The 12,874-nt window shown below is 44.4% G+C and overlaps 1 protein-coding gene across 2 annotated transcripts in view; it reads right to left on the bottom strand.

Annotated features, from left to right (window-relative positions):
• KAZN (kazrin, periplakin interacting protein) overlaps nucleotides 1-12,360 on the bottom strand; it is a 612,234-nt gene extending 599,874 nt beyond the window's left edge. Inside the window, exon 1 of one of the 2 annotated variants that reach the window (XM_067567481.1) lies at nucleotides 11,370-12,360. In XM_067567481.1, the coding sequence (XP_067423582.1) occupies nucleotides 11,370-11,490 (121 nt within the window). In that variant the 5' untranslated portion in view covers nucleotides 11,491-12,360. The remainder of the gene's footprint in view (nucleotides 1-11,369) is intronic. The other variant, XM_067567480.1, reaches the window with a different exon arrangement.
• Between the last annotated feature and the right edge of the window lie 514 nt (nucleotides 12,361-12,874).

Here is a 12,874-nt window from a genome sequence, read left to right as displayed (position 1 = left end):
GAGGTCACTGTGTGCTCTGCTAGTCCAGAAATTGGTGCCAGATACAGCTGGACCAGCCCTCCCTCCCTCCAAAATGTAAGCCTTGAAAAACATTTGGTGCAGTTTCTATTCAAGTATTTGCATTTTCTTCCAGGTCAAAAAATGTTTTTCACTCTGATAAAATTTGCACCTTTCTCTGACAACCACCTCAATTTCACACAACATGATGCAACATAGTAATCCCTTCCCACCTGCCCCTGAATACCATCAGCGATGTATTCTGCAGCCATTAATATGTTGTCAAGAGTTCATCAGAGCTTCATTCCAATCCTTTTTGAACTTCTGAGGCCTGGCACACCACCAAGACATAAACTCGGATGATGCATCCATCAGCAAGATAAAACCTAAAAGGGCAACGGAACTTAGTAAAAATATGCCATAAATCTTCAGTGAAATAAGGACCAGGCCTTAATTTTGCATTGTTGTAATAAACAACAATTTTGCAGTGTTTGTAATTGTAACAATGTAACTGCATTGTTTGTAATAAACATTTGTAATTTTGCATTGTTGTAATAAACAATTTATTAGTAGCTAGCCAGCAGTTCAACAACTCCCTGAAACATACACTGAGCACCGACCTCATGCCTGGAGTGATCAAAAATCTCATGGATCACTGAATACATCTCTCCACACTTGCTCGATTTTCATGAAACTAACAAGCCTGCTAATGAATAAATGTTGCCTTAGCAGCCATGTGCAAATTAGCAAGTCCTCTCCAAATCAGCTTTTGAAAGCAAGCCCATTTGCCATATACACAAACTCACACATCATGTTTTCATGAGAGATCAAATGAAACAACTTGTTATCATGAAAGATTAACAGCTGAGTAATGTGCATAGGAAACCCAATACATTCAGTACCAAAGAGAACCTCTCCAGTTATGCTCTTCTGTAATCTTTCCCAGACTGATCCAAGCCAATTTTTTGCTGACTTTACTAGTTATTGTTGCTAAGAGGCGCTATCACAAAAGATTTGCTCAAATACTATTGCAGACTGAACTTGAGCCAGTTTTAGCAATGTTGGACGTAGGGAGACGAAACAATCATAAGCTTCACAGTTGGTGACATTCACCCCTGTGCAGAAAAGATGCTCAAGATATACATGCCACTTAAGTCCCATTCAAAATAGGTCTTAAGTGCGGTTCCAACGGTGTAGAGTCCTTGTGCATATGGATTCCACAATTTATGCACCGCTGTCTTGTCTACAGTGGAAAGCAACTAGAGCTGTGGGCTGTAGGTTATGACAGGAGTCACTCAAGGTATTGCAAACAAAATGGGAAACATTTCAACTGAGTTTTGTCATTTAAAAAAAAAAAAACCCACAACACACGGGGGGGACTGTCCCACAATATATTTGTGAAGTATTCACCAAATTGCACATTTTTTCTCACTCAGAAATGAATTGGGTTTTTTTTAGCAAATGTGGATTCACATAGAAAACACATGAAGATTTCAGAGACATTTTGCTCATGCTGATGGAAATGAAAAATTCCGAAGGTGCAAAATGGTGACTATTTCAAGATAGAAAAAAAAAAAAAGTCACCACTTTGACATTCAGTTCTCATTGCAATTCCTGGTCAAATCTGCAGTTGCAGAGGTTCCCCAGTTTCTTAGGGTGCTAATCCTTTAGATGAGCTCCATGCAGGCACAGAGACCTTCTGAATGCGGAGTTTGTTGTCAGATCTGGATTAAGGAATGGCGGTGTTATATGCAGGGACAGTGGGTTTACTCCTCAGTGGATAGGGGAATATTTGCCTGGTATGATTACCATGGAAACCTTTTGTTGGTGAATGCATAGTTGATGACATGTGACCTTGGACAAGGCACTCCATGCTGTAGTTCCCCACCTGCAAAATGGAGCTAATAGCACTTCCCTATCTCCCAGGGGTGCTGTGAAGGTAAACAGTAAACACTGTGAAGTGCTCGGATACTGTGGTGCTGGGGACCGTTAAAGTACCTTGTATCAATAGACCAATGTTCACTACATTTTGGCAGTGACCACATTGCTGGAAATGCGGAGACAAGCCCCAACAGGAAGCTCTGTGATGTTTCGCGTTGCAGGCATGAGGTTTTTGTGATGCTGCTCGTGCATCTGAAGACGGTACGACCCACCAACAGAATACCCAACTTAACAAGGGTTTCACTCTGCTCCCCGACCTGGGCATGCATAACTCCCAGTAGGGTTAGTGGGCACTGAGCCAGGAATCTGAGAGGAAATAAGATACTACTTTAGTAAGGTGCAGACCGCTCAGTAAACCTATAAAGGAGGCAAATCTATTCCAGTCCCTTACCTCTACCTTGCTCAGCCCTCTCCTGTGGCAGTCATCCTGCAGTTTGGTCTGGCAGCACTTCATTCAAATGACTGCAAAATTACAATTACAGCTACATAAAAACCATATAGAGCGACACAGCCATGATTTGAGAAGCCACAGCTGTGCCTTAGTACACCGCCGTGTTCGGGGCGACGGTCTTAGAACGCTACAGTCATTTAAAAATAGGGCTGGGCCCACTTTCATCGCTTCCCGTGCGTCTCCTGCATCCTTTGGTCCACTTGTGATCTCAGCCTCATCTTTCTCCACCTTCTTCCAGGCTGCTTCTCACACATAGAACATCCTCCCTGAACTGATCTGTAAAGCCACTCTCCTCCCCAGCTTAATGCTCTCCTCTGATACTGTGCCCATAAAAAAAAACCAAACCTCAGCCCATTTATAACAGTCAGACTGAGGTGCATACAGGGGTTGATGGACTTCCTTTGTCTAGAATCATTCTTTTTTAAATGGCCGACGGCAAACATCTAACTTGTAGCTAATTGATTGTATTTGTCTCCTCCCGCCCTTTGTAGGTCTCTTGTCCTCTTGGCTTGTCGGCTTTGGGGGGGCAGGGATGCCTCCGTATCAGTATAGCACCCAGCCCAATCCAATGGGTGACTGGGGCCTCTAGGCATAGTGATAAGGTATATTTTAAATAATGTCTCTTCTTGCCTTTTGGAGCTTCTTTGGGGACTTCTACCTTCTGCCGGTTGGGTCCATCGAGCACAGATATTTTTCATGGGTGCTTAGGGCATCGCCATCTTTCCGTTACAGCTGGCTGCTCTTCCCAGCTCCCCCCACTGACCTGCTCTGTGAGCTTGGCTGAGCTATTTCACTGCTGTGCCTTTGTTTCCCCACCCTTTGTCTTAGCTGTTAAAGACTGTGAGGTCCAAAGGAGAGGGAGTGTTTCTTACTATGTGTCTGCACAGCACCTAGCACGAGACACCCGATATCTGTTGGAACCTCTTATCGCCACTGTAATAACAATAGCACCGAGAAACCAAGGGGCGAGGGGAGTTGGTTTTGCAAAACCAACAAGTCATTTGTGCTCCTTATGTTTTAATCATTAAAAAAACAGAAATACCCTCTGAAAATGTAATTCTATGGGAATGGGAACTCTTTCTTTTTGTAAGGCAGGGTGGGGGGAAGTTGGGCTAGAGGGGGCAACTCAATCATACCCAGCACTGCAATGCTAAGAGATCCATTCCAGGAAAGCCAGGAGAACAGACTTGGCAGGTCATTTCACTCAGCGTGGGGTAGATTTTCTAAAGGGCTTGGCCCATTGGAGGCACATTGCGTGCAGAGCTATTTTGAGAAAGATGTCCCTTACTGACAAGCGTAGATCGATTGTACCCACCTCAGAGGCGAGTAATGAAGCTTTGATGCAAACCCATTACATCGTTGCAGTTTAGCCTATTTATATGTCAGAAAAAAGTGCTACAGAGATTCTAAGCACCACAGTGAAGCTCTCAGTGAACACCACTGACGAGCACCGTTAGTCTTTGCCTACTTGGAAGAGGATGACATGTATCCATCTGCCCCATTTCAGGTATGGAAACTCACTGCACAGTGGATCATTAAACCCAGCAAGAACACAGAAGGGATTTAAAACAAAAACAAGAGGAAGGACATTGTCAGTAAAGCTTCGTCATCTCCTTAGCATTGTCCTGAAATATCCCCACTTTCCGTCAGCATCCTGTTAAACAGAGAGGCATCTTCATAAATTCTTCACCATTTGCATGATGCAGTCCCTAGATCACGGCTGACATTGGTAAAGTCCTCCTAACCCAGGCCGTGGTCATAAGTAATTCATTAGAAGTAACAAGCATCCGACATGCAAATGTAATGAGCTGTAGCTAAGCATTGATTTGTGGTTCGGCTTGAAAGGAAACAGCAGAAACAAACAATGTAAAAAAACCATCCTGTTCTGCTCAGCCATGGTTCTGTTCTTTTATTAAACAATCTGTCAATCTTATATATTTTTTCTCCTGTTTTCTCAGAGTCAGATTCTGAAGCCCTTGATCAGAATGGGAATGCCCTACCTGCAGAAGTAGCACCCGACTTTGGCGTAAGACCTCCACAACTTGGTCAACTACAGACAATGAAGAAGTAGCTCACGAAAATGTTAGGAAAAAATATTGAAAATGTTCATGAATGGCCTCACCTTCTCCAAAAATTGGTCATTTTCAGCCCACTCGTCAACATACAGGTGCCTGCGCCAGCCCCGCAGGACTTCTGCCAGTCTGTCTCCAGAGATGCCAAGGACAGGATGGGCCACGGAAACTGGGCTACCTTCTCAGCCTCAGAGGTGGTCACTTCAGATCAGGACTGAAGTGTGTGAACGGGGCAGCAGAGCAGAAGCTAGCAGTGCTGCTACCCGTGCTGTGCTTGTTCTCTGGATAAAAAAGGATCAGTGGGGCTGTAAATTCAATACCTTCCACAAACACTAAATTCACGCCATTTTTTAATAAATACTTACTCATCCGCTGCAACAAATAAAGGCGCTTCCTTGATATTTGGTACAACAGAAGAACTCTGCTGCCTTCTGTAACAGTAACAAGCCCATGCAAAAGAGAATTATTGCCTGCTGAACTCTCAAGAGCTGAATTGCTGCATTACTGAAGCAATCACACAGAGAGCAATCAACCTTCCCTACAAGGGACACTTCAATTTCTAGTTCCCTGCTAAGTTTTCTGCTTATTGCTGACACCGGTGAAACCATTTTTGCCATGGGCATCCCTCTGATGCAGAGAGGGAAGAGAAGACCTTCCCTGCCCACTGCCCTCACCCCTCCAACGTTAGCAGAATTTGCATCCTCAGTGAATTCAGCCTAAGGATTTTCTGGGTAAATAAAAGCCCAAAATATATTTAGCTTCATTATGTCCATTCTGCGCTTGCTGGGCTGAGTGACATGCGCTCATTCTAAGTGACTTTGTTTGGACTGGTACTTTCAAGGAGATGGAGAGGAGGAAAGTAATACATGCCTGGGAGGTGAATCGCATGGCCCCATATTGCATTGGCTCTGCCTCTGAAAAGGAGGGAATGATTCAGTAGAGGAATGCAGCTCAGAAGCATGAAGAACTAGGCTAATCCTTATCATGCTCACAGCGGCCAGAGGTGTGGGAAGGAGGATTCCCTATATGCTCAGCTCTCAGAGTCTCCAGTCCACCGGGTCATTTCCTTGTGACTGGAATCAGTGGGAGTTAGGCACCTAAAAACCTTTGTGAATCCAGGCCTGAACTCCCACTGATTTCAATGGGTGTTAGTTAGGTGCCTAAATAACTTTAAAAACCTGGCCCTACAGTTTGAGCCATAGCCCACTGAGGTCCATGAAAATATTCCCATGGACTTTGCGTCAGACTCTTTGTCCCCTAGCTTGCAGCTGGAGCAGACTCATCTTGTCTGTGGACCAGCCATTAGAGGGTGACGCAGGACACACACACACTGAACACAGGTCTATATAATGGATGGACAACATGCAAAAGCTTCCCATAAGCATCCAAAAGCACAGCGGCTTCTTCAAACTACCTGAACCTTCTTGGTCATTCAAGTCACGCGGAGATTCGAGTTACTCATTTTCTAACTGATGGAGGAAAATTAGTTGGCAAAGTAAAAACATTGCAGAATAACAAAGCTGAGGCACCTGTGAGTCAAAGAAGAATTATGGAAAAGGACAATTAACCTAATGCAGGCTGTATTTATGGAACGGTGAGTCATGGAATAATATACAGCAACCAATCTTGGGAAGTGTACTGCAAAGAATGACAAACTACTGGGAATTAATTACGTAAGAGACAGTGACTGCTCTTCTGGGACCCAATTCTGCAAGGTCCCGAAATCCCTTGACACCCACTCAGACCAAGGGGAGTCGAGATCCCACACACCTCACCCAGAAAAAAAGAGCTCGAGCCTTTTTTTTGAGAGCTGGCAGTTGTATCATCTTGTCATGGAGCACACCATGCATGTCACTGCACTGGCAGTTTAGAGGAGGAGAGAAAATCATCATCATTTTTTTCAAATGGCTCTAACTAAAGTACCAAATGCTTCCAGGGAGGCAGGCTGATTTACAGGACAGAGGATTAAGCTGGAACTTTTCCTGGCTTTTCTCCTGGTTTGCTGGGCAAGCTTGAGAGCAAGTCACTTCACTACTCTGTGCCTCAGCTTGCCCCTCTGTAAAATGGGGATAGTAATGCTGCCATCCCTTGGGATCTACAGATGAGACGCACTGTATAAGAGATAGGAATCAAGTCATGCTGGTTTATCATACGTGGCCCAGTGATAGGCAAACTTCTAAAAGCTTTGGGTCAGAACCGCGTCCCAGGTCTGGAGGTTTATCCGTCCCTATTTGGTCTATGGAAGAGGTTCTCTCACAGGATTTTTCATTTCATTCATTGTGTCCAATTTGCTGCCCGCTATCATGCTCCCACTGGAGTATCCAAGTTCTGGATTACCCACCCCAAAGGTAGTTCACTGAGTTGACTCTCATAATTTAATAATTTCCCACCCCTCTCTTAAACTGCTCTGCCCTGCTCTTGCCTTATGGTTCGGTCCGTCACTGGCAGTTACGACGTCGCCCACTGCAGCATCAGTCAGTGCTTATAGCTAACAGGCTGCCTTTACCCCCGATCCAGAGTATTAACGTCCACCAGACCTCACAGTGCGGGGCGTGGCAAAGGGGTTTTGACATTATACTTTATTTGACCAACTCTCCGTTAGACACAAACGTCTCTCCTGCATCAGACGTGCTGAACTCATGATAACATTGCTTTGCGAAGCTGGAGCTTTTTCAGATTGAATTGAAACAGGGACTTAAACTAGCTGTGTTGTAAAAGTGCAAGTCTGTCCCCTCCATTCCCTGCCCCCATACAATATTCCCCTGGAACGAACTGCCAGCGAACTACCAGCAAAAAAGGTCCCCTCAAAGAATACAGATTTACTGGGACGTAATAAGGTAGGTGGTAGGTGTACTGTAAAAGTATGATAAAAAGAAAGGATGTGCTTTTGAAAATTAATTTCCCATGTAAATTTACAAGCAAACAATGTTTCAAAGGTTAAAAAAAAAGAGCAAGCACTTATGCAATGGGCCTAAAAGGTTTGGAGTAATGTTCCCTTATGACAATGAACTATTTAGACTAATGGTGTAATTACTAATGGTACATCCTAGGGAATTATGCAAATGTACAAAAAGCATGCATAAATAATTAGCAGACTATGCAAAAACAGCTGCACAGAAACCTTTTTTTTTCATTTTTAAAATTTTATCTCAAGCAAAATGACGTGCAGCTGGGTGGAGAAGAGTTAACTTTTTTTTTCAGTTAAAAGCTTGGTGTTCAGAAAAAGACACTGCACTGCAGGATTCTGTGAGAGAGAAAGAGCAAAGGAAGAGGCGAAGAGGAGGAAGGATGGTCTGGTGGTGAAGGCTTTAGTTTAGGATTCAGTCAATTCAGGGCACAGCTCTGCCACAGACGGCAGGTGTTACCTTAGGAAATTCACTTACTCTCCGTGCCTCAACTCCCTCTCTGTAAAATGGGAAGAATAGCCCTGTCCTACCCCCTGGGGTGTTGTGAGGATAAATATATTCCAGAGGTGGCTCAGACACTACCGTAACAGGGGCTGTTGACGGTAGAAAGGAAATGTCACCTCGGGAAAGTGACACTGAAATGGATTAATTCTGTTTCAGCTTTTCCTAGATGTTTTCCTTTCATAGAAGAGACCATTCAGCAGGCAGCGAGCAGGCCCCAAATCCTCCCTGCTGGGGAACAGGAGAGCAGAGAGTTTCTCACCTTCCCTCATAGGATGTGAGCCAAACATCCCCAACCAGTGCTTAAAATTGCCAGGGAGTGGGTGTGGTGGCCATTCCCCCTGATGCTTCACAGTTGTAAGCAGGCATGGCCGGCTGGCTAGGAAGAGGGGCTCCAGGCAGTGAGTGCATGCCATGCACTCTGGTATGCCTACAGAAGGGCCTAGGCCAGAAAGTTTCATAACTGGAGCAGAACTTACCCAAACTTCTGGATTGTTTGGAACTGAAATTCCAGCCTGACCCGTCTCTATTGTTAACATACACTATCATCGCCTGGTCCAGCTGCCCAGCCAGCAATGGCATGCACCAGTGCCATTTACCAGAATTCTCCCTCAGTCTTGGGTTTGGGGTGCAATAATATTAAAGAATGACAAACTGGATCTTTCCTTTGGTAGCAGGACACATGAATCTCTGTTGGCTTCCTCTCCTTATCCTGGATTTGCAAGAAGGAATTTTAGTGTTTGTGTATCAATAGGGTGGCGTACCGGCTACTGGGTATTTTAACTACCGTCCTGTCCTGGTTGGAATCAGAACTGCTCCTTTATCTCACAGCCCTAACAACGAGCAGAGATTCTCTTTTAGCTCATGTGGTCGAGGCCTATGCTTCTATCGTTGCTGTCACGGCAGAGCTCTGAGGGGCCAAGATATGCAGCAGAGGTACAGCCAGGCAATCCCAGGTAGCATGTGCCTGTTTCTTACAATATATTTGTCCTGGCTTCCTTCACATGCTGTTGCTAACCGAGGCCCCTTTCGAAGCAGCCGGTAGAGAAGACCGCTGTGACAATATTGTTGCATACACAGCCAAAAATCAACACTTGTTCATGTGTGTTTGAACAAAGAACATTGCTCATTATCTTCCCAGGATTAGAGTGGTGTGAATCATAGAATATTAGGGTTGGAAGGAACCTCAGGAGATCATTTAATCCAACCCCCTGCTCAAAGCAGGACCAACCCCAACTAAATCTGGTGAACTCAAGCCTTGCATTAACAGCTTGTTTGGTTCATTGGTAACTTTAAAAAAAGTTTTTAAAATCCCATTTTGGATCAAACAAAACATTTCGTTCCAAGAAAATCCGAGTGTTTCATTTTGATTTTAAATCTTCCTACCAATTTTGAATTTGTTTTACAAATAAAATATAAGGACATTTTGAAACTAAAAAGTAGTTTCAATCTGGAAATCAAAATGTTTCCATTTTTCTCCCAGAATTTTTGTTTCTCCCCTTCCTCCTCCTCCCAAATGAACAATTCAGTGAAACTGACATTCACTATATGTTTCGGTGTCACTGAATCTGCATTTTTCACACACTACCACAACATAAAAACAACAATTTTTGGCCAAAAAAATTCACTCAAATCTACTCAGAGCCGTATTCTGTCCTCGATTACATCTAGACAACATCATGGAAAACAACCCTTGTAAGGAAAGAGGATTTTGTGGTTGCGGTACTGAACTGGATTTCAAGAGACCTGGAATCAAATACTGGCTCTTCCACAAACTTTCTATGTGACCCTGGGCAAGTTTCTTCATCTCGGTGTGTCTCAGTTCCCCATTTTAGGAGGCAAGATTCTATTACTTGCTTTCTCCCATCCTTTGTCTGTCTTGTTCATTTGGAATACAAAGATCTCAGGGCAGGGACTTTTTTTCAGTAGTTTATGTACAGCACCTAGCCCAGAGGGGCTTTGATCTTGGTGTAATTGATAATATGACCTGTGGTATGCAAGGAAGAAAAGTAAAGCTGGCTTGGAAAATGCCCTGACATTTGCTTTGAGAGCCCAGCACAGTCACAAGCTAGAAAATAAAGCTCACCATATGTCTTAACTTTATCCATGTCACTTCCACAGATTTCAGGGGCAAACATGCTGGAATAACCAGTACAATCCTTTCAGAATTCACCCTGTAAATAGTAACAATATGGTCCAAACATAACTGGTAATAGGATCTGGGGAAAATGTTCAAGTCATCTTCTAAGAGAGACAACTCTGTGTACATGTCCTAGCTTCGCTTCTAGAAATTCACTAGAAAATAAGTCTTATTCTGTAGTCATCAAAAGCTCTATTATGAAAGTATCAACCATGGATCTTGGCAACATGGAACTATATCAGGTCGACACAATATGTGATTAAGAAAACTCATTGTAAAGTCATCGTAATGACACCATTTGCAACTACCAATCCTCTCTCTCCACCCCTTGTGGAGAGAGCGTTCTTTACCCAAAGACTGGAGAAGAAACAAAGATTCATGAATTTCACAAGGGCCTTTGCCCGGCTAGTTGATTAACCCAGGAGGTGATCAGATACTATGCCGATGGACGCTGTTACAAAACATTACGATAGTTAAAGGCAACAGGCCTGATTCTTCATGGCCTTGCACTTTGAGTAGCTGTTTGCACCTGTGCAGAGTGAGTGTGAAGAACCATGAGAGACCAGAATGGGAGAAATCTGATTTAGCCATGTTTTACCTAACTGTATGTGGCTCCACAAGGTGCAGGACATCAGAGAATCAGACCCACCATAGGGGAATTGCAAATCAGTAAAAATCTTTGGCGCAGGGACCGTCTTTTTGTGCTTTGTATGTACAGCACCTAGCACAATAAGGACCTGGTCCATGACTTGGACTCCCGGGCACTACGGTAATAATTAAGAGTCACCCGGTCCTTTATAGAACAGAACATCTTAACCAAAGTTCCACGCCACCCAGAGACATGGCATGTTACAATAGTCACTCCCCAGGAGGGTACAAATCCATGTTCCCTGGCCAGCTATTCACGAGTTAGAAACAACTCATTTCCTACAAAAGTTGCATGAGACAAAAACATGCAGGAGTGGAATTACCACTCATGCCCTCGCCTGACTAATTATTTCATGTTTTCATGACTCTTATTTCATGTTTTCATGACACTTAGTAACTTGATGAGTTATCACGTATACTGTTTACTGTGCAAAACACAGCGGCAACCTCTCTTGGACCATCAGTTTAAGAGTGGCTGATTTCAAACCACGTTAATCCAAACAGCATAATGCCCATCCCACACCCTGGGCTCAAATTTGTGACTCTTTGGCTTTAGGAATCTGAAGGTGGGATTTTCAAAAGAGACGATGGAGCTGGGTGCTTAAATCCCTTAGGCTCCTTTGAATAATCCCAGACTTTGTAAAGTACTAGATCTGGGGAGAAGATAATTCGTGGGCTACAAATGATTAACATCAAAGATATAACCCTCCTACCTGCCTCCAGAAGGTGACACTGGTGCCCAAAGACCTGGGAGAAGGTAACAGGGCCTGCGGCAGAGTTGGAGGTCACTGATGAAGCTTCCATGGCTCTCTTAGAGTCCTTTGTGTTCGTCATGTGGCATAATCCAGCGCCCTGGAAGAAGTTCCCGTTCCCCCCCCAGTCCCAGACTGAGAATCTGGATGGATAGGAGAAGACGACCACCACTGGCTAGGTTACTTCCACGATTCTGCCCCCACTTTTTGAAAGAAAGGAACGAAGCTACGTGCTGTTTTCACTCAAGCGTCCATTTGCAGTTAGAATGAGACGAACCTTCTCATTTCAGAAGCTGCTGAATGTGTTTTGACCAGCTCAGAGGGCCTCAGACATAAACCAGACAGCTTTAAAAAAGAGAGATCTCTATTAACCCCACTTCTTGGGGGTAACTGCAATAGCTGGTAGGAAATGTGCAAGTCGTGTCTCCTCCTCGGGTGACTTCAGTGTCTAATTGTGTGGTTAGCTTGTCCGGGAGCTTTGGCACATTTCCACCTGAGGACTGTGAAGGATGTTTTCCCAGTCGTTTAGTGACTGGGCTTGCTAGGGGTGGTAAGCTGTAGTCACTTCAGTTCGCAAGATGGACATGCAAAGATATTTGTATTGACTCCTGCCTGCAAGATCCAGTGATGTTTGTTCCCAGGAAGATCTGTCAGTCTGTCCTGCTTTTGAGTCTGAGCTTCACAGCAGGCGATCACAGAATGAAATATTCTTTTCAGCTGATCAAGTCGGGGCCAGAACAGACCTTCAGGGAACCTTTCACCTGCAGCAATCTACAGAGGATGGTCTCCTTGCTCTCCAGGTGGTCTGATTTCTCTGTCTCCCTTTCTGAATCCAGTAGCAGTCTGCAGTAGCTGTCAGGGGCGGTATTGGCTCTTGGCGTTAGTTCCTGGTTAATTCCTTCACTACAAATCTGTCTCTCTCTTTTCCCCAGCCAAACAGGCAAGTGGGAGGAGATTGGAGCCATCGTTAAATAACAGTGCCTCTGACCTGCTGCAGTGTCCCCCACCCCTCTGTTTTGTGATGCAAAGGCTGTTATTTGGAGTCATTCTGGAAGCACATGGAAGTGCTAACTCAGCCAGGCAGGAGAAAGCTGGTTGCTTTAACCCTCTCCTGCCCATCTGCCATTGTAAGGGATCCAAGAAGCTCAAGAGCAAAGGGGAAAGATGATGAGGGCAGATGTGCACACATGCATCTTTAACTCCAGCTGTTGTGTCACAATCAGGACTGTAGCAGTGGCTGTCTCACAATTATGTCCATGTAAAATAGCAAAGGAAGGCCATTTCCATGGTAAAGGGACCCAGTGTTAACTCCCAGCAGAATCTGTGACAGCTGATTCATCTTTATTTTAAAAATCCCATCTGGCGACGCAAAGGATGCTAACTTTGGAGAAAGCTGCATAATTTTATCCTTAGTGAGACACAGGGCGCTGTCTTTGGGAATTCTGCCAGGAAGAAGAACAGACAAA

Source organism: Emydura macquarii, unplaced genomic scaffold (assembly GCF_026122565.2).
Source record: "Emydura macquarii macquarii isolate MOO-44397 ecotype Brisbane River unplaced genomic scaffold, CSIRO-AGI_Emac_v2 contig_2768, whole genome shotgun sequence".
NCBI classification, from domain to species: Eukaryota; Metazoa; Chordata; order Testudines; family Chelidae; genus Emydura; species Emydura macquarii.
This window is presented reverse-complemented; position numbering and strand designations above follow the sequence as displayed.